At 47.1% G+C, this 27,692-nt stretch overlaps 2 protein-coding genes across 2 annotated transcripts in view; one reads left to right on the plus strand and one right to left on the minus strand.

The window, feature by feature from the left end:
• The window catches only part of SRD5A1 (steroid 5 alpha-reductase 1), a 23,695-nt gene extending 19,640 nt beyond the window's left edge, over positions 1 to 4,055 (minus strand). Inside the window, exon 1 of the mRNA XM_040630560.1 lies at positions 3,688 to 4,055. Coding sequence (XP_040486494.1) covers positions 3,688 to 3,968 — 281 coding nt within the window. The 5' untranslated portion in view covers positions 3,969 to 4,055. The remainder of the gene's footprint in view (positions 1 to 3,687) is intronic.
• Positions 4,056 to 4,509: 454 nt separating this feature from the next.
• Positions 4,510 to 27,692, plus strand: part of NSUN2 (NOP2/Sun RNA methyltransferase 2) — a 28,349-nt gene continuing 5,166 nt past the window's right edge. Inside the window, exons 1-16 of the mRNA XM_040630561.1 lie at positions 4,510 to 4,655; positions 4,772 to 4,929; positions 5,555 to 5,659; positions 10,337 to 10,442; positions 12,689 to 12,760; positions 13,538 to 13,622; positions 14,978 to 15,170; positions 16,972 to 17,046; positions 18,929 to 19,059; positions 21,806 to 21,879; positions 22,481 to 22,611; positions 23,007 to 23,103; positions 25,786 to 25,970; positions 26,218 to 26,310; positions 27,013 to 27,148; positions 27,495 to 27,575. Coding sequence (XP_040486495.1) covers positions 4,536 to 4,655; positions 4,772 to 4,929; positions 5,555 to 5,659; positions 10,337 to 10,442; positions 12,689 to 12,760; positions 13,538 to 13,622; positions 14,978 to 15,170; positions 16,972 to 17,046; positions 18,929 to 19,059; positions 21,806 to 21,879; positions 22,481 to 22,611; positions 23,007 to 23,103; positions 25,786 to 25,970; positions 26,218 to 26,310; positions 27,013 to 27,148; positions 27,495 to 27,575 — 1,842 coding nt within the window. The 5' untranslated portion in view covers positions 4,510 to 4,535. The remainder of the gene's footprint in view (positions 4,656 to 4,771; positions 4,930 to 5,554; positions 5,660 to 10,336; positions 10,443 to 12,688; positions 12,761 to 13,537; positions 13,623 to 14,977; positions 15,171 to 16,971; positions 17,047 to 18,928; positions 19,060 to 21,805; positions 21,880 to 22,480; positions 22,612 to 23,006; positions 23,104 to 25,785; positions 25,971 to 26,217; positions 26,311 to 27,012; positions 27,149 to 27,494; positions 27,576 to 27,692) is intronic.

Consider the following 27,692-nt stretch of genomic DNA (forward strand, 5'->3'; position numbering starts at 1 on the left):
TTTTTTTTTTTTTTTAAAGATTTTATTTATTTATTCGACAGAGAGAGACAGCCAGCGAGAGAGGGAACACAAGCAGGGGGAGTGGGAGAGGAAGAAGCAGGCTCATAGAGGAAGAGCCTGATGTGGGACTCGATCCCGTAACGCCGGGATCACGCCCTGAGCCGAAGGCAGACGATTAACCACTGTGCCACCCAGGTGCCCCTCTTTTTTTTTTTTTTAAGATTTTTATTTCAGAGAGAAAGAGAGAGGACGCAGCAGGGAAGGGCAGAGGGAGAGTGAGAAACTCAAGCAGACTCCGAGCTGAGCACAGAGCCTGACGCGAGGCTCAATCCCATGACCCTGAGAAAACGACCTGAGCTGAAACCAAAAGCTGGATGCTTAACTGACTGTGCCACCTGGGCACCCTGGGAGTGTCTTGTCTCTATATCCCCAATAATGAGTACGGTGCCAGGTATGTAAATCAATCCTCAGAAACGTGTGCAGAATGAATACATAAAGACACACAACGTGTCCCTCTTCTGTATGCAAACACCCCCTTCCCATTCACTATGGGAAGCCCCCCACCCCTGGCTTTGGTCCTCATTACTGCTTCAGGCAGCTAGAACATCTCCTAGGGCAGGGCCCTGCCTCATTTTCAGGTAACCTCAAAGCTCAGCAAAGAGCCCCTGCAGACATGTCCTGGTTCTGTAAGGCGCCATGTCAGCGCCTAGCATGTCCCCTGGTGAGTCTGTCCCGCCACCAGCCCAACTCAGGCTTGTACTCACATAGTCCCCTGTCTCCCTTAGTCCTGTGTCACCTGCAGGACCCTAGATAAATGGTAGGGTTGCACAAATGGTGACTGGGTTGGCCAGATGGTTTACAGCAAGTGCTACATGCTGTTTGAGCTTCCGTTCCCTTCCAAGTGCTCAAATGACCATTTAATAAATTAGCTACTTGGGTAGAATGGAAAATGTTTATCTTTTCTATTTGGAAAACGTAAATGTCCCAAAACCACACAGGCTCTATGTGCTGTCACATGTACAACTTGAAACAGAATAGCCCAGCAGGTTGAAAAGCTACACCTGACCTAGCAAATCCTCTAGAGTCCTTCTCTAAAGCCACTGCTCTTGGACTCAGGGGTTCAGTCCCAACAACCCCTTGTCCAATAGCCTTGGGTAAAACACCTGAATTCTGTGTCTCAGTGGCCTCCCCAATATGAAGGGTCAAGTTCTGGCACTCTCCAGGTGACTCTGGCCCCATTGGATGCTGCATTCACCCAGCCAACCGCTACACTGAGTGGATACAATGAGACAATGCTTTAAGTTAAAAGGCTCAACTCAGGCTTACAAAGCTCTGCAAATTGTTCTCTTTACACAGAAGTTTCTTACTGGCGCTTGAAACCGGCAGCAGTGTGCAAGAGCAATACGCGGAGTACATACGTGGCTGTGCCCATCTGCACAGCGATATGGAATGGTCTTGTTAATCGTCTATTGGACATTTGGATTTGCCAGCGCTGTGCAAGCATTTTATGGAGTTGTCTTTAAGATTTTATTTATTGTCAGAGAGAGCGCACAAACAGGGAGAGAGGCGGGAAGAGCAGGCAGAGGAACAAGCAGACGCTCCGCTGAGCAGGGAGCCTGAGGTGGGACTCAATCTCGGGATCCTGGGATCATGACCCAAGCCAAAGGCAGACTCTTAACTGACCGAGCCACCCAGGTGTCCCTGGAATGGTCTTTATTCAAACTGATGCTAACTGCACGGGCTGGCACCGTCACTGTGCCCACTCCGCCGACGGGGAAACGTGCTGCAGAGAGCAGCTTAGTAACTTATCCACGTCCCTTGTGATGCGGCTAGGATAACACCTGGGAGTCCGACTCCAGAGCTCATTTTTGGCCATTAGAGAAACAGAGAGACGCAGGTTCTAGCACATTTATGGAGAAATGCGCATGACATGAAAATTCTGCTGACATTCAAATTGCAGTAATGCTTGACCACATTACAAAAAACAAAAACAACAACAAAAACCCTGACAACAATTTTGCTCACTAGAATAATCTTGAAGAGTCAGGAATACAGGACTCAGAAATCCTTTGTTGAACATTTGGGCCTGTTTAAAGTGCCTGCATACCACTCCAGCTGATTCCGTATTTCTTTTTTTAAGCTTTTATTTAAAGAAAGAGAGAAAGAGCACAAGGAGCAGAGGGGGGAAAAAAGGGAGGGGGAAAGCATCTCAAGCCGACACTGCCCTGAGCAGGAAGCCTGACACAAGGCTCAATCTCACAGGAAGCCTGACACAAAGCTAAATCTCACAACCCGAGATCATGACATGAGCCGAAATCAAGAGTCAGCACTTAACCGAGCCACCCAGGTGCCCCTGACTCTGTATTTCCAGTGTCTCTAGTGCTCCAGTAGACCTGCCCTGCATGCTAACCCTTTCTCTACTTGTCCTGGAGGCATCCTATGGGTTCTTTGTTTCTCATGGCCCAGTTCAAGTTTCATTCCAGTGAAGGCAGTCCACCTGTCCTGTAAAACACCAGGAGTACTCAAGCACAAACTACAGAGGCGCCAAGCCCTGGGTTAACTTTTACACAAAAATCATTAGCGTTAACTGTTACAGTTCCACATTTCAGATTATCAGCTTTGAGGCGTTGACAGTTCTCACCAGACAACAGTTTTAAATGATCACTATGAAAAGGTGAATTTAACCAGCACTTTCTGACAACTTTTGAGATTTTTGGTTATTAACGTGTATGATATTATCTTTTCTTTTTGGATGCCCTTCAGTGGTGACAAACCAAGATCAGGTTTTTCATTCATCATGGGCTATAGATTTTCTTGCTTTACTTTCTCCCTTTGGTCATTTGGATTTTCAGTGGCCATATCACAGATATGCACAGCACACACAGTTTGAGTAGAGGCTGAATGGCCAAATGCTAAACTCTGTATTCAGCTGAGCTCAAAAGCAAATGTCACCATTGTAAAATACATTTCTGGGATATAAGAATAAACCCACAATTTTAAGCTAAAAAATTTGCATAATGGTATTTTTTTTTTTTATCAGACATTTTAGTCAGATTTCAAAAGCTCGTATGTCCTGACACAGGAAAGGACTCAGGGGGTTGCTGATTGCGTGCCCACTGTACTGAAGTCACTAAAAAAGGAAAATGTTTTTTCTAGGTGTTGTACCTGTGACATTGCTGAGTGAGCTAGCGTTCACATCCTCAAGCTTCCTCCCCTCTCCTAGTAGCTAGGTTATACACTTAATTCCTCTATCACTACCTCTCCAGCCCTCTCTAACCCCCCTCCCCCGCCCGCCCACTTTCCCAGACTAAAGGTGCAAAGTTAACCTGTCCGCACCAGGGGAGGAAGGGGAAGGTGCTGGGTATTGGGCGAGAACAGCATGGACGGATGGAGCCAGGCACTGAGAGAGGACACCAGGGAGGGATGAGCCTGGACAGGGCGCGAGGGAGGGCGTGCAGAGTGGTGCAGCTAGGAAGATCCAGGGAAAAGAGGCTGCAGGGAGTCGGCATGGGAGCGGGGGAAGGAAAGAAGGGACGGGGACCGGTGAGGAGAGGAGTGTAAAGTACATTTGGACATGTCAACTACGGGAGAGGGAGCCAGAGGTGCCGGCGAGGGCGCCACGGCGGGTCGCAGGCAGGGTCCTGGGGGACAGAGGCGTGCGGGGAGGACCAGCCGGCTGGCAGTTACCGTTGCGCGTAGTGGACGAGGAACATCGCCAGGAGGATGCTGTTGGGCGCGCGGTGGAGGCGCTCGGCCGCCGTGCGTGCGCAAACCCACAGCGGCACCGCCAGCGAGGGCAGCTCCTGCAGCGCCCAGGCGGCCCGCGCCGGCACCCGAAGGTCGGGGCCCGGCGACGTGTAGCGCCCGTAGACCGAGTCCGCCAGCCCGAGCACCAAAGATCCCAGGAGGCCCATGGCGCACTGCAGGTAGGCGAGCACGTCCAGCAGGAACCTCTCAGCCGGCTCCATGACGGGAGACAGCAGATGCGCCCCATAGCCCGGCGACTGAGGCGGGCCACTTATAGGGCGGTGGCAGCGCCGGTGAGGGGGCGGGAGGCGCGGTTACCTGAGGCGGGCTCCGGCTGCGGTTGCCAATGACCCGAGCCGCACCCCACCCCTCCCCCGGCGCCCGAGGCGCGGGAGCACCGCTCCCGCCGGTTGAACTAGATCCCGGCAGGCGCGGCGGGAGGCGGGCCGGCTCCGCCCCCGCGGCCGGAGCCCCGCTCCCCTCGCCGCTGTGCGCACGTGCGCACGCGCGACCGCGGGCTGTCCGCGGAGCTGCCGGAGCCCGCGCGGGCTACCTGGGAGCTGCTCTCCGTTGGCCCCCTTCCCGCTCAGGGCTCCCAGCGTTTCTCTTTGGTCGTTGCTCTGCGGGAGCAAGGGTCACGGCGCTTTGGGCGCCTTCCCAGCAGCGCCCGCGGGCTCGGGAAAGGCGCAGGCGCGGAGCCCAGGGGGCCTCACGCGCCAGCCCGGAAATCCGCGCGGCCGGCGGTGGCGGGACGCTGTGTGCGGGTGGCGTGCGCGGCCGCGTGGGCCATGGGGCGGCGGGCGCGGGGCCGGCGGCTCCAGCAGCAGCAGCAGCAGCAGCAGCAGCAGCAGCAGCGGCCCCCGCGCACGGAGGACGGCGCCGAGGGCGGCGGCAAGCGTCAGAATGCGGTAGGAGCCGGGGCGCGGGCGGGCAGGGCCCCGGTTCGTCTCCCGGCCGCCGCGGCCTTCGGGACGGCGCGGGGCTGCTCCTCCGCCCCTGGGTAGACGCGTCTCTCGTTCCTCAGGGCTGGGAAGGCGGGTACCCAGAGATCGTCAAGGAGAACAAGCTCTTCGAGCACTACTACCAGGAGCTCAAGATCGTGCCTGAGGGCGAGTGGGACCAGTTCATGGAAGCGCTCAGGGAGCCCCTCCCGGCCACTTTGCGAATTACTGGTTACAAAAGGTAGGGGGTCGTGCAGAGCCATGATTTCCTGGAGTTGGGGTCACTTCAGGACAAGGGTGCTCCCCTCGCCCCACCTGGCCCCCGATGAGTGTTAAGGGCCGGGAGATGCTTACCGGTGCTGTGGATTCCAGCGTCTGGAAGCATTGAGGAGGGAGCAGAGGAGTCAACGGAATAGGCCTGGGAGGTGTTGCAGGTCAGGAGGCTAGAAGACACGAAAATACAGTCTGAGAAAGCATGGACTCCTGGGCATTCGAGAGCTGAGGATGCCTCCTCTTTGGAACACTTAGAAAATTTATGACATTACATAGTTTGTGCGAAACTCTGGTTTTCTTGTCTTTTTAAATCTTTGTAGTTCCATCTTTCCGAGATAAGTTGCAAGTAAATATGAACTGCAGGAATATTTAGGAGGGAAAGAATGCAGCAGTAGTCTGTTTAGCTTATCCTTTAGCGATGAAGCAACGAGAGTTTTAAACTGGAAGGAATAGGGTAGAAAGGCCGTGATGAAAGAGGTCTGCTTTCAGTGCAAAGATGGTTTTAGTTTTAAGACACTTGTTATCTTAGGTTCACAAAAGATAAAATATATTAGCCTTTCAGATTGGATCAAAACTTACTTATTTTTTAATAGTCACGCAAAGGAGATTCTCCACTGTTTAAAGAACAAGTATTTCAAGGAATTGGAAGACCTGGAGGTGGACGGTCAGAAAGTTGAAGTTCCACAGCCCCTGAGTTGGTAGGTAAAACAAGTCTTCATCCTGTTGGAGGTTTTCTTGGGATTTTAATCTTTCTCATCTGACAGCTTGGTTTTTGGCAACGTGTTTTCTACTAGTGCCAGAGAATCTAAATGTACTTTACAGACATCTTTGTGTGCTCTTACCCAGGGCTTTTTGCCCATATTACTTTATACCCGTGTGCAGCTTTTAGTGCAGTTTGAGACTCTCTAAGACTTAATTGGTTCAGTTAATTTTTGCAAGTCGATCAGCCTGTTTCCTTCTATGATGGTACCACTTCTACCCATTTCCATTTAAACCTCTTGATTCCTCACTTGGAAACTTGCCGTGTGGCTCTCCTACCTTCATCAAAAGGACTCAGCCTGACAAAGGTTGCGACAGACAGCTCCAGCTGATTCTGTATTTCCTTCCTTCTTTTTTTTTTTAAGGTTTTATTTATTTTAAAGAGAGTGCACACAAGGAGCAGAGGGGGAAGAAGAGGGAGGGGTAAAGAATCTCAAGCAGACTCTGCCCTTAGCAGGAAGCCCGACACAAGGCTCAATCTCACAACCCAAGATCATGACATGAGCCGAAATCAAAAGTCAGCACTTAACTGAGCCACCCAGGTGCCCCTGACTCTGTATTTCCAGTGTCTCTAGTGCTCCAGTAGACCTGCCCTGCATGCTAACCCTTTCTCTACTTGTCCTGGAGGCATCCTATGGGTTCTTTGTTTCTCATGGCCCAGTTCAAGTTTCATTCCAGTGAAGGCAGTCCACCTGTCCTGTAAAACACCAGGAGTACTCAATCACAAACTACAGAGGCGCCAAGCCCTGGGTTAACTTTTACACAAAAATCATTAGCGTTAACTGTTACAGTTCCACATTTCAGATTATCAGCTTTGAGGCGTTGACAGTTCTCACCAGACAACAGTTTTAAATGATCGCTATGAAAAGGTGAATTTAACCAGCACTTTCTGACAACTTTTGAGATTTTTGGTTATTAACGTGTATGATATTATCTTTTCTTTTTGGATGCCCTTCAGTGGTGACAAACCAAGATCAGGTTTTTCATTCATCATGGGCTATAGATTTTCTTGCTTTACTTTCTCCCTTTGGTCATTTGGATTTTCAGTGGCCATATCACAGATATGCACAGCACACACAGTTTGAGTAGAGGCTGAATGGCCAAATGCTAAACTCCGTATTCAGCTGAGCTCAAAAGCAAATGTCACCATTGTAAAATACATTTCTGGGATATAAGAATAAACCCACAATTTTAAGCCAAAAAATTTGCATAATGGTATTTTTTTTTTTTATCAGACATTTTAGTCAGATTTCAAAAGCTCGTATGTCCTGACACAGGAAAGGACTCAGGGGGTTACTGATTGCGTGCCCACTGTACTGAAGTCACTAAAAAAGGAAAATGTTTTTTCTAGGTGTTGTACCTGTGACATTGCTGAGTGAGCTAGCGTTCACATCCTCAAGCTTCCTCCCCTCTCCTAGTAGCTAGGTTATACACTTAACCAGTGCCTTGGTTTGGAGATTTGACTGATGGTACTGGTGTTTGACGCAGGGGCCATCTGATACTTTCAAAAGAAGTGGGTTTAAGGTTGCCTTTGTGCACATTTCTAATTTTCTTGCAGGTTGGCTGCTTCATATAATCAGTGGAAAACCTTTGTTCCTTAAACCTCTTGTTTAAAAATGCAGCTTTTCAGATTTAGTCTGATAGCCAGTAAGAGAAGCTGAAAAGCCTGCAGTCCTGTAGGAAAGAGGTGCCTCTGTGTGGGTCATTGTGGGCATTTTCTTCTGCAGGTTCCAAGAGATCTATGAGAATTAGGCTTGCTATTTTTATTGTTCTCTGCAAACTGCAGTTAAACTTTTGTTAGCCCTTGTACCATTTAACAGGTACTTTTCCATCTTGATTGTTGGACAGCAGCAAGGGGTACATCAATAGGCAGTTCTCCAACATCTGAGAAAGGCCCTGTGGGTTGTCTGGTTGAAGAAGCAATAGGAGTCACTCTCTAGTAACTACCAGTGATTCTTCTCACATTGCTGTTTGCTGTAATCTTTGAGCACACAGCTGAAGGGTGTGAAAAACATACTGTGTGATTGGGTTCCTAACACTCCGCTTTTCCATTATCAGTGATAGTTGCAGAATAAGTTTTACTGTACAAGCATTCAGTCAAATTTGCTGATCATGTGTGGGCTACTGATAAGAGTCTTGGCAAGAAAGCAAGGGAGAAACTTACCAAGACTTCAGTAGTTTTCTGTGTTGTTCAAAAAACAAATAAATTGTGTAATAGTCTTAAACTTTAGGTACATAGTGGAATTAAATTTAGGAAAGTGTTTTTGGGAACAATGTCTTCTAGAAGGAATATTAAGTGTAGGACTCATAGCTTGGGCAGATTTCTTTTTTTCCTTTTTGTTGACTCAGAACTGTAAGGTATTATCCCGAAGCATTTTTACAAAAGCCTCGTTTTAACAATTGGTTGTTGAAGAGTATACCTTATTGTCATTCTGTTTATGTTCTTTTTAATGTGGATTGAAGATGACTTATTGTAAATTATATATTATCAGAGATTTTTTCTCCTGTAAGAATTTTTGAGGTATAAATATGACAGTGGTACTTTTAATTCATCCTCAGAAGACCTGACAAGTTTCCAAGTAGGACTTTAAGGACTACATTTGATTAACACAACTAAAAATTAAATTTAGTTCTTTAAGATATCTTATTGATGTTAAAAGCTACAAAGATTTTAATAAACATTTTTTGGTCCAAAAAAATGGTTCCTGAAGCTATATAGGACGCATGCTTTTTCATTTTAACTGTCAGTTTTTGTATTTAATGATTTGAAAGTTCTTAAGTATTTTTTTTTTAAATTAATAGCTTTCACAGTCTAAATTACTTGCCGTGGAATTTTCATCCTAGTAAATTTCCATTTTTTTAAATTCAGTCTGATAGGTACATAAGGAAATACTTCCTCAGATTATATCTAAACTGCTTATCTTTATTTGAAAATGAAAATTCAGCTATTAATGATTAATAGCTGAATTGAACAATTCCTGGTTGATTGAATGCATGTTGCATTCAATTTCGTGCTGTTTTAGTGATTTGGCAAGGTGGTAACTTGCATGATTCACTATCCTTGATTACATAAAGTTCAGGGTTGCAAGAAATTTCGTAGAAGTCATTGATCGTGTACGGTTCAGGGTTGCAAGAAATTTCGTAGAGGTCATTGATCACATTCAGTTCGGGTTGCAGGAAATTTCATAAAAGTAGGCTTTTGGCTCCCCAATCTTGCAAAGATTTTGCCAAATACTGCAGGTGAGAGCAAATTTGAGTGTATTCCCACCATTTCACCTCTAAGGAGGCCAAATATTTAAAACTAAACTCTTTTTTAATGGCCTGAGAAGTATGGTTGTGTTTTGGTTTTAGATTTTGGAAGCAGGTTAAATACTGAAGAAGCACCAGGCATAGGGAAGAGAGACAAAGTTCTGGGACAGCTGGAGGGCAGCTGTGAACAGATTCAGCCAGTTTTATTTTCATTATTTGGTAGAAAGTACTTCCCAGATATATCTCATAAGCATGATAGTCGAGTAGTGTCTTAAAATATCCAGGCCTGAGTTTGTTTTAACTAATCACTCTTGTTTCAAAGCAGTCATATTGTTTTGCAAGTGTTCTGGTTTCATTTTCATGGCTGTCACCTTTGCTACAATTTGACGCTTGGAAATACTGAGTAATGAGTACTAAAACTGAAGTGAGACTTATCACTGAGTACCAGTCACTGAGTACCATGTAGTCCATAGCGTGGTGCTGGGTTGGGTGAGTGTGGCTCTGTCATAGCAGCATGCTGACTGGAGTCGTTGGAGCTCAGTGATCGGCGTGAGCCACGTTTAAAGAGACCTGTTTCCTAATTGCCGATGTCATCATTCTAGAAAGTTTAAGTACAGAAATGGCAGGAAAGGCTTCTTCATTCTTAGGTCTGTATAAATAATAGTTTAGGAGTGCAAGTCAATGCAGTGGTGATCCCAGGGTTTTTTGGTGTGTAAAGTATTTCAGTACATTATTAGGCTGTTTTGTTGTAGACATAATGAAAAATACTGTAAAAAAGATTGCAATTAAATGTCAAACATTTTGATAGCTCTTCAACTGTATGATTTTGTTTGTGTGATCTGCATTTTTTTAAATTGTTATGCCTTTTTTTTTTTAAGATTTATTTGCGAGAGAGAGAATGTGTGGAGGGGCGTAGGGAGAGGGAGAGTACCAAGCAGACTCCCTCTGAGCGCAGAGCCCAACTTGGGGCTTGATCCCAGGACCCTGAGATCATGACCTGAGCTGAAATCAAGAGTCAGTGCTTAACTGACTTTTTTCCTGATGGTCTCTGTACCATTATTAGCATAGATAGTGAAGAGCAGAGGAGTCTCCATTTTCTCATCTATTCTTGAACATTCATCATTGCAGTTTAATGGTAACATCATGTACGTATCTCTTCAAGCCGCCTGGCTCTCCTCTTTCTGCCTGGGCCGTGATCCAGTTAGTCACGCTGCAGTATTGGCCGGCTACACGAAGAGGATCGTGCATGGGAGGGAGTAGAGCAAAATTGGGCGTCTCATTGGTGTATGATCTGTAGAAGCAGGAAGTTGTTAAGAGAGCACTTTAATATATATAATTCGTGGATGCTTTATTTTCTTTTTGGTCAGGTATCCTGAAGAACTTGCCTGGCACACAAATTTAAGTCGAAAAATCTTGAGAAAGTCTCCACAATTGGAAAAGTTTCACCAGTTTCTGGTTAGCGAAACTGAATCTGTGAGTAGATTTCTTTAGATTTGTTGGTTCCCTTGAAGCTTGAAATGCGCCTCAGTATCTTGGTTCTAGTTTTGTCCCCACGTGTCACCGGGAGCGATGGGGTAGATGCGGCATACAGAGAAGTGTGTTGGTCGCCTAATTTCTGAGGACTCCTGCAGCTCCTCTCTTCTTTGATGCGTCCAGTTGTGGAATTCGGGGAGGGTGTCAGCCGCAGTTGTCCCCTTGGTGCGTCATTTCCTTCCTTGCTCGCCTGGGTCCGCACTGCGCGGTCAGGCGGCGACTCCGTCCGCTCCTGCTTCCTCGTGTCTGCTCTTTCTGGGCTCCGGTCTCTGCTCCACCTTCGCCACAAAAACCCAACAAAACCTGACCTTGACGACTTCGGTTCTCTCGCAGCACTGTGTCTTCACCCTGCCTCTTTGCCGTCCCGAATTCCTGGGTTCGGTTCAGTCCCCGAACGTCTTAGCTTTAGCCTCACGCCCCCTCTGTCAGAGTAGCCGCTCCCGCCTGCCTCACATGATTCAACCAGGTACCTGCGTGTTTTTAGTATTGAAAATCCGAGTTCCCCCTTCCTGTTCTCTAGTCTCCTTTCTCTAGCCCAGGAAAACCTCAGTGTTTGCCCAGATGCTGTTCATTTCTTTCCATCCTGAGCTCCTGGGTGGGCTCGCAGGATCCCTGTGGTTCCCACGCGTCTCGCCTCGAGGCCCTCGGCCCTGCCCTGTTCTCTGCTGGCCCCGCAGCTCTCCTGCCACTGTGGTGCTCCATCCCTTTAGGTGACCTGGCAAACTGGCCTCCTGCTGGCCGAGCTTTCCACCCCACCCCACTCCCACCCCCATATGGGAAAAACGAGAGCTAGGTGCTTTCTCATTCCTGATTTTGTCCTTGGGGCCGTACAAGAAGGGGTTCTCTGGCTCCGCGCTCCACCCAGAAGGAGGGTCAGGTGAGGGAAAACGAAGAGAACAGTTCAGGTTTGAACTTTGGCAGAGCAGAGGGTTTGTGGGGAGCGAGTCCCCCGCAGTTGGGCAGACTGAAGAGCCGGGTTTGGGTGCAGGAGATGGGAGGTGAGCGTTGGTAGCCTGGATTGCTGGGAACCGGTGCAGGTTTTTCCTTGGGCGTCAGTAGGGTGAGGTGCTCTCTGGGGTATTCGAAGCAGGCTATAAAGCCCCTTCGGAACATGCATGTGAAGGAAGCGACTGAAGGCCGGCTTGTCTAGTCAGGGACCCTGTCCCCATACATGTAGCTCAGATGGTTTGATGGAAAACTTGGACAAACGTAGGAGGCAGGCTTATCAGGATCGTGCGTTTAACTGGAGCTTGGAATCAGTGTGCCTGGGGAGTGGATGGAGATTCAGATCTTCTCCACAGACTCCTTGCTGGCCAGAAACCCGTGAGGTGAGCATCTGCAGGCCTAGCTGTGCGTCTGTATTCGGTTCACACAGATGTGCAGGTGTGAAGTGGGCGGCGGCCGCCGCGTCGCTGCTGAGGTTCAGAAGAGCCAGGCTGTCGTGAGACAGAGGTCTCCTGGCAGCTGACGTCCTCTTGCTTTTTAAATGATTACTTCTAAGGCATTCGGTCTTACGGCCGTTGAGCTAGAGCAGTGAGGGAGGCCAGTGCTGGACCCCGTCAAGACCAGACGTGCATGTCGACAGATGCCCTGGCCTGCCGGCAGAGACCTAGAGGCTGTTGGCTGAGTGGGGGTGCTGGGACATGGGAGCAGTGGCTGGGTCTTCGTCTTCTTGACGGGCCGTTCTTGGGAAGAGAAAGCAGACAGGGCTCTTCTGCAAACAGATGAGGGCTGAAATAGAAGTTACAGTGTTAGCTGAGAGGGAAAGCCTTGCTGGCAGCGGGCATCGCTCCCAGCCGCCGAGAGTACGGCAGTGCCCGCGTCCACCTCTGAGAGCTGCTTGTCCAGCTTCCGTTCTTTCTCGAGAGGGCGGTTGGGCGGTGTAAGTTTTAACTCCCCTTTCTTTTATAAAATCCAGGATTATACCTGCATTTCTAATATTCTGACAGTAAGTTTTGCCATTAATGGTCATTCTTCCTTAGCCTTTTAGGTAGCAACCATTTACCCACTAGTATAAAAACCTGTCCTGTTTACATAATGTTCTGTGTGATAGTATTAACTGTTTTATTGCATGTATGAGGATTATGTGTTCTTTTTCTGTTGCATATGAAATAATGCCCAATATTGAAATTTTCTACCTTTTTAAATATTCTTCCTGATTTTTTTTAAAATTTTTACTTTCTAAGGGAAATATCAGTCGTCAAGAAGCCGTTAGCATGATTCCACCACTGTTACTCAATGCTCACCCTCACCATAAGGTATTGTGTATTAAACAGAAAGTGTCTTTGTTTGTTGACACCGTTTTTTCTTAATATACTTCTTGGGTGGGTGGTTGTTTTTTTTTTTTTTTTTTAATGCTTGCTTTTGATAGAGAATGCTTATTTTAGGTTCTTTTTGCATTTTTGTCTTACTTAAATTTTACAACCCATTAACTGTGTTTCTCCTCTTTTAAAGTTTGCTTGCTAATTTGTTTACTGCACAGATTATCTTCAGTGGTCTTGACTGACTCGGTCAGATTGAAAATCACGATGAACATGTTCTGAGAACTTGTTACATGCCAAGCATTGCTTTGTGCTCTTCCCATGCATTAGTTCATTTGAGTATCCACACGTCCCGGTGAGGGTGGATACTGTCACTGTCCCTGTTTTTCCAGATGAGCGAAAGGAGGCAAAGAGAAATAGAAGCAACCAGCTCAGGGTTCGGGGGCCAGCAAGTGGCTGGGCTGTTTGAGGCCTGGGGGTTCTGTCCCTTTAGCAGGCTGCTTATAGTGCTGCTTGCAGTTAGTGTCCTTGCTCGTCCTCCCCTGAATGGAGTGCTTCCACGGGCCTCTAGGACCGTTCTGTTCTTGTGGACAGAGTATCTTTCTCCTGAGATCCCTGGAAGTTAAATATATGACGTTACAGATTCCTTCTGTAAAGAAATGTATTTAAGTCTTACAAATCAAAATACTAGAATGACTCAAAATTGTTTTGAATTAAGTGTCGAAGTTTTGATTTCTTACAATAAAACGTCGAACATTTCTTGCTTTTTAATAGATCTTAGATATGTGTGCAGCGCCTGGATCAAAGACCACACAATTAATTGAAATGTTACATGCCGACATGAATGTCCCTTTCCCAGGTATGCTTTGGACTGCCCTGTGGAGGGTCGGGATGCCACTTTGCTGGGTGTATATGAGGAAGAGATGGTAACATTGCCTGTGGGTTGGGTCTTCTGTTACAAGCAGATGTTTCTGTCCCCAAAAGTAGGACAGGACATTTCGCACACCACTATGACTAGTTCCCAAACCAACATGTTCATAGATTGGATTGGGAGGGTGGCTTCATTTTAGAATTGTGTGTGTCTTTTGTGAAGGCAAATGGTGTTTCTTTGTTAAGCCATAGTAGGTAGATTCCAGTTTGAATCTTTAGTTGTAACATTGTCATGTTGGGTTTTTGTGTTTGTTGGTTTTGTGGTTACTCACTGCCCAGGTGAGATGCAGTGGAGTGTCCTGTAGAGCTGCTCTCGGGCCTGCCAGCTTCACATCTCACCATGGTAGGCGACAGTATTGGACTTCACGTGTGAAATGGGCACCATCCTGGACTTAGGGGTGTTCTGAGCGTGCAGAGGGCTCAGACCACGGCAGCGATCGAAGTGTCGCTGGTGCTCCTTTCTGGGGGTTCTCTGAAGACGTCTGCCTGTGGTGCTGTTACTTTTCCAACGTTTTATCTGCTTCTATTTCCCCTTCCTTTGTTCAAGCCACCTGCTCTCCTGTTCTCATGGGCATGCTTGCTTTGTTTGCTCTAAGTGTTTTTTTCTGTGACAAATAACTTTGTTATAAAGTCTTTTTTATTTTCTGTTTTTAGTTATTTTTTCCAAATTAGTGGTAAAGAGCCTCTTTCCATTATCAATGTTTTGCATTTCATATTTTTTTAAGAGCAGTCTTAACTATAAAATGTTTTTAGGCATATGTGCCTTTCTGCCAGTGGTGGAGCCAGAAATGAGAAGAGGTGGCACCCCGGTCTTAGCCAGGGGTTCAGACCAGAATTTCCCAGGCAGCCTTCAGGAGGAGCCTGGTCCCCACCCCAGACACCTGATTCACAGGTTCTAGAATGGAGGCCCAGCATACATGCGCAGTATTTTAAGCACTTGTCGGGATTCTGTTGCCTTCTACCCTTTCTCACTCCCCTCATTCTTCGTTTTAATTGTTATTAAAAATAATAGAAAAGATATTTTTGGCATAATAATTGTTACAAAGTGAATAATTGTTCAGTAATTAAAAAAATAAATCTTGCAGTTTGGGAATTTCATGTGATCATAAAAATCTATGCTGAGCCATCTTTTTGGACTACTTTGCTTATTCTGGCAAATCTTACGCTTGGGTCGTAAGTTTGGTGGATTGCTGCTTCTCACCTGCCAACCAGGAGCTTACGTATTTCAGAAAATTATTCTACTTATGCTGCATCTTACCTGCCACTGTAACTTTGTGTTCTCAGAGGGGTTTGTCATCGCGAATGATGTGGACAACAAGCGTTGCTATCTGCTCGTTCATCAGGCCAAGAGGCTGAGCAGCCCCTGCATCATGGTGGTCAACCACGATGCGTCCAGCATACCTAGACTCAAAATAGATGTGAACGGGAGGAAAGAGATTCTCTTCTACGATCGCATCTTATGTGATGTCCCTTGCAGGTAAGAGACCAAAAAGGCTACTATCCGCTAAGGAAATCAAATCGAATGTAGACCAACATGAATTTGCATACAGAAATACGCACAGAGTTGTACACATCGTTTTCGTGGCAACTGGTATGAAGACACAGACTCTGTGACCCTAAATTAGAAGACAGACACTCAGAATTTTAGTGCCACCCAGCACGGCAGGGCTAGGGTATGGAACAAAGACACAAGATGGGATGGTTCTGTAATCTTCACAAGGGTAAAGGAAGTCCCCGAGAGGGTCGTAGCATTGTAAGCTCTGCCTAGTCATTCCAGGAGATGATCATTAGGAGTGATTGTTTCTCCCAAGTGTCCCCATTCCCAATTCTGCCTCGTTGTGGAGTGATAAGGAATCACACGGCGTTTTTATGACAAAGCTTCTGATATTCAGCACAGTGCAATTTAGAGGAGTTCAGACCTTTGAGAAACTCACTGTGCCTGTATTTGTACACATACGTTTCTTCAAATTTTATGTATAAGTATTAGATTTTTAGCATTTATTTGTAAGATAATCTTATGGCACAACTGAATAACTTGAGTTTTTCCAGAAAGAAAAGGAGAAAACTTAGACCTCTTTTAAGTTCCTAGAGGCAGTGACGTAGGCCATGGTCACCTTGTGAGCACATGAATTTGTGGAGCTCGGAGTGCAGAAATCACTGCAAAACTCTTGTTAGCACGGAACACGATGGTTACATAAGACGCCTGATACCACACTCAGTCTTGTTTAAACCACAGCAGATTGTCTGCCTGTGGCAGAACTCATTGTGAGAAAGTAAGTCGTTATTATGAGTAGGACGGTGCTTTAAAATTCTTGCAAGAACGCCCTGTGAATTAAAACTTAAAATGGGTCATGAGCCACAGTTGTCTGATCTTTCCTTTAGATCGGATGTTTTCCCCTTCCTGTGCTCTTTTGACCAGAAACCTATAACTCTCTTCTCATGTCATCTTGAAGAATGCAGGGACTTTATGAGCACTGAGTTGTAAGCTGAGGAAGTCCTAAATATTATGGTATAATTTTAAGCCACCATTGTACCAGCAAGGGATGTCATTTGAAAGCCATTATATCTCAGGGCATTTTCATCCTTCTACATCTCCTTCCCCTCAAGTTAACTAGACCATCGAGGGAGCTTACTCTACAGAAAGCCAGCAGATCTAGGAATTACCCTGTAAAAAAAAGGGGTAATGTTAGACGTAGACAGAAAGGTGAATTGATCAAGTCTGTATTATAAAATTTACATGGAAATAATTTTCATTAAGTAAAATTAGAAAATCAAAAATGTTTAACTGATGCATAGAAAAATCTTGATATTGGCTTAATTGGGTTTGCTGTGGAAAATCCCTTATGAGCGTAAGTTTATTATTATTCACGTAAGTCTGATTTAAATGCCACTGTTGATTAACTGACTTGTTAACTGACAGAATCCAAATGTCTTCACGGTTCTGTGTCCTAGGTCTGAAAATCAGTTTGCTAGTATTTCTCTTAAATGGAAGCAAATTGATATCTCTTTAAGTCTTAAACGAGGTTATCTGTTCAATTCTGTTATTTCCTTATCTAATTGAAATTAAAGTGTAATTTAAAAGTTTAATGTCATTAATGTCCCCAAAGCAGAAATAGAAAGTTGATGGTAGTTTGTGAGAATTTAGATGATGTACTAATTGGTGTTTATAATAATAAAAATACCCGTCTTGTAATTTAGCTGGAATATGACATAATTGTTAAACTCTAATTGGTCTACCTGGACAGAGTTTTTAAGTTCTTAAATATCTTCCTTTCTAGTGGAGATGGCACTATGAGAAAAAACATTGATGTCTGGAAGAAGTGGACAACCTTGAACAGCTTGCAGCTGCATGGGTGAGTTGGATCTGGTGGGCTGTCCCACACGGAGCCGGGGAGGGGCAGCTGCATGGGTGAGTCAGATCTGGTGGGCTGTCCCACACGGAGCTGGGGAGGGGCAGCTGCATGGGTGAGTCAGACTGTATCTGGTGGGCTGTCCCACAGGAGCAGGAGAGGGCTATTGCTGTGTTTGGGGACAGCATCTGGAGCTGGAGTTGTTAATGGTCACCTTTGAGAGAGTTTGTATACATATCAAAAATAGTTGTTTTCAGAACCTCTTCAGAGTAGTAAACTGATGACTGTACATTTCAGTTCATTCAAATGAACTGAATTTATTATTTATTTAATTTATTAAAATTGCTTTTTATTTATTAAAAGTGCCTTTTATGACGATTTCCTGTAACATTTCAAGACCTCTGTTTTCCATGAAATGACCACTTAACCTTTTACTGTCCTACTCATCTTTCTTCTTCTGTTTTCTGTTCTTTTTTGTTGAATTATTTTGCTTAGCATTTGATCTCAAATATTTATTGTCTTTAAAGACAATTTGGAAAATTCTTGAAAGGTAGAAGGAAAAGAAGATCTCATAACTCAAGGATAACTTCCGTATTGTCCGGCGCACTGTAGTGTTTTCTGTGCATTGGGATGTTAGCACACCCGTCTGCAGTATATGATTTGCAGAACTCTGGGTTCTTTTGTTCATTTAACATTAGCGTTATACATTCTTTTTTTTTTAATATTTTATTTATTTATTTGACAGAGAGCACACAAGCAGGGGGAGCAGCAGAAAGAGGGAGAAGTAGGCTCCCTACTGAGCAGGTTCGCCTATATGGGGCTCGATCCCAGGACGCTGGGATCAGGACCTGAGCTGAAAGCAGACGGCTTAACCGACTGAGCCACCCAGGCGCCCCAGCATTTTACCTTCTTAATTGTAGAATTGTGGGTGGTCTACAGCGTACTAATGAATATTCACCATAAATAACTCCGGCAGATTTTGTTTCTCTGTTACAGTACTTTTTAACTGTTTTTTTTGTGTGTGTGTGTGAAGTAGATACTAGGATTAGAATGTACTAAGGGATATAAGTTGTTCTTAGAAAAGTCAGATAGGGGTGCCTGGGTGGCTCAGTCGTTAAGCGTCTGCCTTCGGCTTAGGGCGTGATCCCAGAGTTCTGGGATCAAGCCCCGCGTCAGGCTCCTCTGCTGGGAGCCTGCTTCTTCCTCTCCCACTCCCCCTGCCTGTGTTCCCTCTCTCGCTGGCTGTCTCTCTCTCTGTCAAATAAATAAATAAAATCTTTAAAAAAAAGAAAAAGTAGGGGCGCCTGGGTGGCTTAGTCGTTAAGCGGCTGCCTTCGGCTCAGGGTGTGATCCTGGCGTTCTGGGATCGAGCCCCACATCAGGCTCCTCTGCTGGAAGCCTGCTTCTTCCTCTTCCACTCCCCCTGCTTGTGTTCCCTCTCTCGCTGGCTGTCTCTCTCTGTCAAATAAATAAATAAAATCTTAAAAAAAAAAAAAAAAAGTGACTTGCTTTAAAAAAAAAAAGACAGATAATGTGTACAGGTATGGAGGCTTTTAATGGTGAAACTCACATGATATATTGACGTCAGTCACTAATCAGCTTTGTGCTTTGCTTGTCGGCTTGTTGGGAAGGGCTAACAGAATAGTAAACGCGTTGTTTATATAGAGAGATGCTTTTTTGGTTGATACGAAACACCGCATGTGGGTTTTTTGGAACTTCATTGAGAACCTTTAAAGAGTTCTTTTTGTGGGAATCGTTTATTTTGTATTTTGTGTTTTATCGTAAACCTGTTATAAAAACATGTAATAAACGTGTGGTATAATGCGTGCTGTGTGTGCTGCCTGGATATGTTTGGTCTCGGGGTGACCTCGTATCCGACCCTTAGCTTGCAGCTGCGGATTGCAACTCGAGGTGCTGAGCAGCTGGTGGAAGGCGGTAGGATGGTGTACTCTACGTGTTCGCTAAACCCCATCGAAGATGAGGCAGTCATAGCGTCTTTGCTGGAAAAAAGTGAAGGTAAGCGTGTGTGATAATAAAGTATGACATTTTCAAAATGTTGTTTATTGCTATAGTATATATTCACGCAGACCTTTTCCTGGGCGTTTGCTAGTATGATTAGCCTGTAAACCCTTAAGTGAGCTGCCCTTACTTACAAACATGCCTGTGTCATGGGTTTGTCATATTTAATGAATTAGGAGGATTGCCTATTTGTTATCTGTTAAGTTTGAAAGATTAGGTCCGTCCTTATTACAGTGGTTCTTTGAAAAAATCTTAGTTGTGGTAAAAGACTTGTAACTTGAAGTCGATCGTCATTTTAACTATTCATAACGGTGTGTTTTGGTAGTGTTAAGAACACTCACGTTGTGTAGCCGATCTCTCTAGAGAGGTTTATGTTGTAAAACTGAAATTATGAACCCATGCCACAACTCCCCGTTTCCCATCCCATTATCCTCTGCTGTCTCTGAGTTTGATCACTAGGGATCTCACGGATGGGATCAGACCAGATTTGTCTTTCTGTTGACTGGCTTATTCCACCTAGCCCACCGTCCTGAAGGCTGCTCCGTGTTGTAGCCGCTGTGAGGGCTGAAGATGCCCACTGTGTACACGTGCCACATTCTGTCTGCCCTCTTCTCTGTCCGTGGACACTAGAGGTGCTCCCCGTTCTAGCTCTTGTGACTCGTGCCGCAATACCGTGGCTGCACGGGTAGCTCTTTGGGACCCTGCTTTCAGGTTTTGGGGTGTATAACTTGTGGAATTGCCGGATGATATGATAATTCTGTTTGTTTTGGGGGTTCCCCCATACTGTTCTACATTCCCACCGACAGAGCACAAGCGTTCCCACTTCTCCACGTCCTTGCCGGCTCGGCTCTTGTTTCTTTCCACTTTCTTGATAGTCCCCATCCTAACAGGCGTGAGGTCGTAGCACACCGTTTTATACAGGAAACCGGACAGATGGGGTGAAATGTTTTTAAACAACAATTTCCGTGATGGTTTGATGTAAAATATTTCCTCTTACATAAGTTTTTACTGATCTGTTAACTTTCCCATCATACTCTCCTTAAGGGCTGTAATGAGGAATTTTAAACTAGGATTCCAGAATAGAATGTTTCCACATTGGCTACACACGTGCGTATGAAGGAAGTTGGAACGTAAACACTGAGACAAGTATCCACAGCTGTTTCAGCTTCTAGTTACCTTGTTTGCAGTGCTGACTGGCCTGTGCTGTGTGTAGTTTGCTCTCTAGTGGTTCTCACCTTTGGTGTCCTTGAGGTTGGAATTTAGTATGTTGTTTTTATTTTGTTTGGCTATGCTTAAGTTGGCCTGTGTAAAAGCATGATTTCTGAATGGTGCTCTTTGCAGGGTCATGGTGTCTATGTTTGTGGTGGGACTTCATTTCAAAGGCATGTGAAGAGAAGGACTGATGGCATTGAGTGGTGACTGTAACCGTGGCTGTCCTCTGCTGTGTCATTTTCTTACTGGGCAGGTGGGGGTCCACTCTGAGTTTGCTGTGACAGCCATCTTTCTGCATGTGGTGGTTTCACACCGCCGTGTAGACTCCCATCTCCATCATCTGTCAGAGGCGCATGTGTACGCATGGCTTCGTGGAAGAATAGTCCTTTGCTGAGCCTTGTACGTGACAGTGACTGAGGATTTGGTAGGGGTGCGGGCCCCACCTGAAGGAGCTCAGACCTGGCTGCAGGCAGGGTGGCTGATAGGCATTCAGTCTGCACACTTGGGGCCAGCATCGGCATCTCCTGACCCCCATGCTGGCGGGGAGTCACTGCTGAGCCCTGCCTGGGCAGGGCGTGTGGGACAAAGCTAATTTCTGACAACCCGCATTATTTAGTGTTTGGTTTTAGAAGTAAGAATATTTAGATAGAATAGTATAAGTCAGCACAGTGCTTTTGTCAAAGATTTCTTACGAGGACACCTCTTCCTTGAGGACTTTTTTGCTTTATTTTTATAATCGTCTGAGTGTTTCATAGCATCTGCGGAGCTTTGTTGGATTTTCTCTTCTGTGCGGGGTTCCAGTCTGTATCTGTGATCTGTGGTTGGAGGCGTGTTTGAAAGGGTTCCCTTCGTGGCCCCATCTTACAGCTTCTTATGATGCTGTCCCTGTGGACACAGTGTTTTTAGAGCTGGACTGTTGCCCTGCTGGGCAAGTTTAGAAAACTAACTTGGGCCTGAAACAGAACGTTTAGAAATTTTCGAAGTTCACTTCAAATGTTACTTTTTTGTTCTGGGTTGTTTACTAGACGTAAAGGCATGAAGACCCATGTCCTCTAACTGGCATGTGTCTAAAAGCCAGGAGTGGGTCGAATGCTCGGAGTCCTAGCCTCGTGGTATGTTCTTGGGGGCGCGTGCGCCACTGCCACGGGTCTCACGTCGGACGCGCCGTGGGACTCTGCAGCTGCCGCTTGTCTCCGTTGTGCGGTAACTCATGTGCCACAGTGTCTGTCGTTTTAAGGGTACGACTAGTGACTGTTAGTGAGTTTCTGCGCACAGCCATCCCCACAGGCCAGGCTTAGGCCGTTTCTGCCGCCGCCCGCCCCCTGCTCCGAAGCGTTCCGCGGGCCCCTGTGCGCTCACTGCTTGTGCCGCCCCTGCCCCAGGAACCACTGCCCTTCCTTCCATTGGTATGGAATTGCTCTCCCTGGGCATTTTGTAGAAATAAAACCACACGCTGTGTGATCTTTCGCATCTGTTTTTTTTCACTGGGCACAATGCGGAAAATTATTATTATTATTTTTTTTGTACGTAGGTGCTTTGGAGCTTGCTGACGTGTCTTCTGAGCTGCCAGGACTAAAATGGATGCCTGGCATCACACATTGGAAGGTAATCTTTCTGGGAGAACTCTGGCTCCTGAGAGCAGGTACAACTGGCCAGGCTTGTCAGAGTCGTGACCGTTGTACAGCGGCCACATTTGGGTAATGTCAGTAAATACGACTTTTGGTGGTACAGTTTTGGTTTAGAGTTAATTTCAAAATTCTGTTGAATGACAAATGGTACGATTCTACAGCTGTTTTTCTCTGGAAATGGGAAAGTGTCCTTGCCTTTATTCTGCAATGAGAAATCAGTTTTGTGTATTATCCCTGTAAGCGTAGCTCTGCTGTGTTTTTATTACTGGCTGGGATTCAAGCTTCGTTTCCAATATGAAACAATTTACTTTTCAATTTTAAACCAGAAACAACCTGAGGCTTATTTAGAACAAAACAAAACAAAAACAAAACCTACGTGGAAAATGCTCTTTTACAAAATGATGGTTCTGTTTGATGGAATACAAGATCGTCTCATTTTTCTTCTCCCACACAGTCTCAGCTTTGGAGAGCAGTGAGAGCTGCCGTGTATCATGTTTGAGAGCATTACATGAGCACCCTGTGATTTTCTTATTATTAGACAGTGGGCTGATTTGGAGTCCTGCCCTCTCCTTTTGCAGGTAATGACGAAAGACGGACAGTGGTTTACGGAGTGGGAGGGTGTTCCTCACAGCAGACATACCCAGATCCGGCCCACCATGTTCCCACCAAAGGACCCGGAGAAGTTACAGGCGATGCACCTAGAGCGTTGGTGAGTTTGTGGGACTTGCCGAGGGTTGGGAAGGTGGGGAGTTGGGGCCCTCTGGCATTCCTGCAAGGCCTGGGCCGTGCATGTGGCCGACCTAAGGTATGTGACCTTGCCGGCCAGAAAGAAGTTCTCATTTCCTTTTGGCTGCTGGCATTGAGCATTCGTAAATACTGCAAGTGATGAGGACCCAGACGCTCGAACTTTGCACGCCACCTTAACTGTGTGCAGAGCACACGCTGGCCGTCCCAGGAGTGAGGTTTGCATGAATACTGACCTGAAGACATGATTTCTCTGTCACAGGTCATCTTTGCAGTTTTTGTCTTAGTACGAAAAGAGTGTAGTTTGAATCAGTGAAAAAGCGCATTGTAGGGTTTTTTTGTTTTTTGTTTTCTTTTCAGTCTTAGGATATTACCACATCATCAAAATACTGGAGGGTTCTTTGTGGCAGTATTAGTGAAAAAGTCTTCAATGCCATGGAATAAACGTCCACCAAAGGTAAGCATCTTTTGAGATAACGTGGCATATCGTGTAAGCTTTCTGTGCATTCCGGGCAGGTGGTGACAGTGGGCAGTGGAACATTTTTGGGTGTGGAGAACAGCTGAGCATGAGCATGTGTGTAGTGGGGCAGGGATCCATTTAAATTTTGAGTTTTCCAAAAAGCGGCCATGTCTTAAAGGGATAGATGCATGAAAAAGGCAGACTTGGGGGATTATATTCCTTCTGCATCTGAAGTCCAGTTCTTTAATAAAAATTGGAAAGATATAATGACTCCTCTGTGTCTCAGAGTCAGAGCCCCCAAGCTGGCTTCTGTCTTCTGTTCCCTGGGGGTTGGTTCAGTTGAGCCCACTGCATGTTGACAGAACTCTGCCGGCCTCAGGCCAGTCTGTCTTCCCTTTGGCCGTGAGGGACAGTGATAGAGACTTTGTCCAGGGCTGGCCGAAAAGGAGACAGAGAAGGCACGAGCCATCCTAATGAATCACCTGCCTCCTGGGTTGTTGTAGGAGGCCCTGAAGCGGGGAGGGTGAGTAGGAGGGCAGCCTGTCGAGTCTTGCCATGGAGTACTTGCTGTCCTCCTCTTCATCAACATGACATTTATTTCGCTAGTTCGTACCTCAGCCTTTCCATAATGTCAGAACATGGCTGGGATCACGGTCTGAAGGTCAGTGTTTCTTTCAGATGAATGCTTTCGAAGGAGGACACAGAATGCTTAGACTTTGGAGAGGCAGAAAGGGAAGCATTCCTGGGATATGGCTAGCCCACATGAACGTCTGAGTGTAAGGCCTCACACGGGCCGAGGAGTGGACCTGGCACTTCCAGGCAGGCACCGTGCTGGTTGCGGGAGGCTGGAGTGTTTCACTCTGTGTGCTGTTCTGGACTCTCCTCCGTCCCGGACTCCAGGGTCGGGAGCTCTGAACAGCCTCGTCACCGACGTGGAGTTCCAGCCGCATGTATAACTTCCATGTTCTTGCAGCCACTTTTCAGAGTGCACACAGGGGCACCTGGGTGCCTCAGTTGGTCTGCCTTCAGCTCAGGTCATGATCTCAGGGTGCTGGGATTGAATCCCACATCGGGCTTCCTGCTCAGAGGGGAGTCTGCTTCTCCCTCTCCCTCTTCCCACCACTCCATGCGTGCGCTCTCTATCTCAGATAAATAAATCTTGAAAAAATAAAAAGAAAGTACAAGGAAAAAAGTGAAATTAATTTTAATATTTTATTCATCCCAGTAGACTTAAAATTTTATTTTGTTGTAATCATATAAGAAGTTATTAGCGAGGTATTTTCCGTGCTTTCATACTAAGTTTTTAAAACCACGTGAACTTACAGTCTGAGGTTCCTCTTCCTTGCACTGGTCACCATGGAAGCAGTGAGAAAGCTGGCCCAGCTCACGGCTCTAGCACTGCACTGTGGGGGGGGGGTGTTGAGCCAGTAGTGTGTGCCCAGCGCGGGCTGCCTCGCCCTCGGGCTGCGTGGACGTGTTTGTTCTGGGACCGCCTACATAGATGAGCCTCGGACTTCCTTGGCATCTGCCGCTCTGGTGTGGGGTGTGGCTGTGTAGAACGGCTTGCTGTCACCTGCTCCTGTAGTGGTAGTCCGCCTCGCCTTCCCTGTTGTTATCCCGGTTCCTCGGTTCCTCGTTCCCTCCACTGAGGAGATAGGTGTTGGTCACCTGCCCTGCACACGGGGACAGCTCAGGTAGAGTCCTTGTCTTCAGGACGCCCCGATGTAGAAGTGGGGACACCTGTAAGCACAGAGCTGGCGTTCCAGCCGGGCAAGCCGAGCTGACAGCGTGCGGGTGGCGCTCAGCAGAGATGGCGCAGAAGCAGCGTGGTGGGGAGGGGGCTCTTGAGACGGGCTGGGAGGGAGAAGGACTAGCATTTCCAGGAGCTAGAGGGGGCAGGCAGGGCACAGGCCATCGCCACCAGGGCAGGGTGTTCGGGTGACTGTTTGTCTCTGTTGTCTTTTACCTTTAAGTAAAAGGTATTTTCCGGGAGGCGGTGTTGCATAGCATGGAGTCCCACCAGCTCAGCTGCTTTAGAGCTTTGTGACCGTCGGGAGTGTGTTTCACTTTTCTGTGCCCAAGTGTCCTAAATTCACCTGCCTGTGACTTGTTAAGACATGTCGTTTTAAATAATTTTTTATATAATATTTTGTATAAAATGTATATGAAGCAGTTCCAGTAAGTCAGCTGTTTTGTTCTTCAAGCCAGATTGATACTGGGGCACCTGTGCCTGCCTCCCGTTCCTGGGGCCCTGTCTCCAGGTGCCCTATATCCGGGGCGGTGGCACTGGCCTCCCCAGGCTGCAGTTACTTACACACGTGTCCTGGCCCCGCCTGCTGTTCCGGGGATCGTGTCTGGCCCGCGTACGTCCTTGAGCGCGCCTGACACAGCGCGGGTGCACAGTAGCGTCTCGGAACGAAGACGAGCGGGCTGCTTTGTTGGCATTCACTGGGAAGTAGCCTGTATGTGCCCTTGAGGGGATTAAGGTGGAAACAGTGCCCCAGATTTCTGCGTGTAACAACGAGTAGACTTAAGATATTTCCAAAACATTCTGTTGCCTTCTATATGTCAAATGCCGTAGAGAAATACGATGGGTTTTGTGTAGCGAGTGTTCATTTTTTTGCGGCAGTGTAGAGTGGGTTGTGCTTGGAGTGTAGACGCACGTGCCCCCTGTTGCAGCTGCAGGGTGAGCCGGTGGAGCCCAGAGAGCCTGTGCGGTCCAGCCCTGCGCACCCCACAGAAGGAGCCGCTGCAGACCCCGCTGAGCCGGAAAGTAAAGCCGTCAGTGGGCTCGATGACACAGACATAACGGAAAGAACTGAGAATGTAGAGAACAGCGGAAGTAAGAAGGACGGAGTGTGTGGGTAAGAGAAGGGGTTCTGTCTGCACCCTCCTGTCTTCCAGCCCCTTAGCTTGCAGGGACGTGGGGCCGTCCTGCGGCAGGTGGGTGCCACTGTGTGTGGTGGCGGTGGGCGGGGCGTCGAGTGCGTGTGGAGAGCCCAGGCCTCACAGGGCTGAGGAGAAGGGCCGGTGGGCAGGGGGAGTGCGCTGCTGGCGTGTCGCTTTGGGACTGATTATGGTGCATGTGTCTTGTCCTGATTCCTTCCTCAGTCCTCCTCCATCTAAGAAAATGAAGTTGTTTGGATTTAAAGAAGACCCGTTTGTATTTATTCCTGAAGATGATCCATTATTTCCACCTATCCAGTAAGGATTAATTCAGCTTAATAAATTCTTGTTATAAAAGTGTAACTGCTCACATTTGGCCATATATTTTTATTTAGTTCTGTATAGCATCTTTTTTCCCCCTCATAACCGTTTGGTAGATGACACTAGAGAGTGTACGGTGAGCCGCCAGAGACTGTAAAATGCCGAGGGCGAGAGGGGTTGGGGGGAGTGGGGACTGGACTGCGGCCCGAATGTCAGTTCCCCAGCAGAGCTTCCAGATCCGTGGCCGAGGCCACCTGCCCAGGTCCTGTGTGGGACGTGGGGAGTGGGTCTGGGTGGGAGGTTGGGGACCCCAACTGGAAACTTCTGGGTGGAACAGAGGGGGAAGGTTCTTCGGATAACAGGCTCTGATTTATCTCTTCCTGCTTAGTCAAGTCTCAGTATCCATTCACCACGGTGGGCACTTGGCGCTGCCCTGTGGCTCGGAACCTTTCTCAGTGGGCCTAGGTGTTAGGTCACTGGAGCAGCAGGTGAGCGAGGAAAGTTGTACTTGTCAGTGAGGGTCCCTGCTCTAGTTGTTTCTGGTGAACTCGATCAAGTGTGGACAGTGGGTGTGCACAGCAGAGCACATGTGCCCTGAGCCACAGATGAGAAACTGAGCGCTGTCGGGGGAGAGAGCCTGCTGGAGGCCGCCTGTCCCTGTTTGAACCACACTCGTAAGCAGCTCTGTCTTGTTCATAGGAAGTTCTATGCATTGGATCCTTCGTTCCCAAAGATGAATTTGTTGACTAGGACGACAGAAGGGAAGAAGAGGCAGCTCTACATGGTCTCCAAGGAGCTGAGGAATGTGCTGGTGAACAACAGCGAGCGGATGAAGGTGCGTGTGGCCAGGCCGCGGGGGCTTCTGGTCTAGCTCGCACGCCCCTGGCGCCGGCTCAGCGTGTGCGCAGCGGGCAGGGGACCCCGGCTTGCCTGGTTTGATGTCTGCTTTGGTGATTTACTAATCCAAACTAGCCGCACTAGACCAGCATCATCTGAGAGCATCAGGGAGGTTACTAGAAGCCCTACTTTGGTCAGATGACTTATAACGCTTTTCCGATTCTTCTTTCCTTCTCTGCCCACACCTGCTCACAGCTCTGCCTCCTTGGGGTAGAAGGGGTTATTTTAATTGATTATTCAGCTTTTATTTATATGTGTGTGTCATCTTCCTGTCTCGCTTACAGGTCATAAACACGGGGATAAAAGTGTGGTGTCGGAATAACAGTGGTGAAGATTTTGATTGCGCTTTTCGCTTGGCACAGGAGGTAATTTGGGACATAGACTTGGTAGCGGCAGCCGGTGGTAAACCCACGGGCGTGGGTGCCCCGCAGCTGGGCTGGCGCCTGCGGCCTGCGCACTCTACCCCAGGGGCGCGTCTGCTT

The sequence above is a fragment of the Ursus maritimus genome, unplaced genomic scaffold (assembly GCF_017311325.1).
Source record: "Ursus maritimus isolate PB19 unplaced genomic scaffold, ASM1731132v1 scaffold_15, whole genome shotgun sequence".
NCBI classification, from domain to species: Eukaryota; Metazoa; Chordata; class Mammalia; order Carnivora; family Ursidae; genus Ursus; species Ursus maritimus.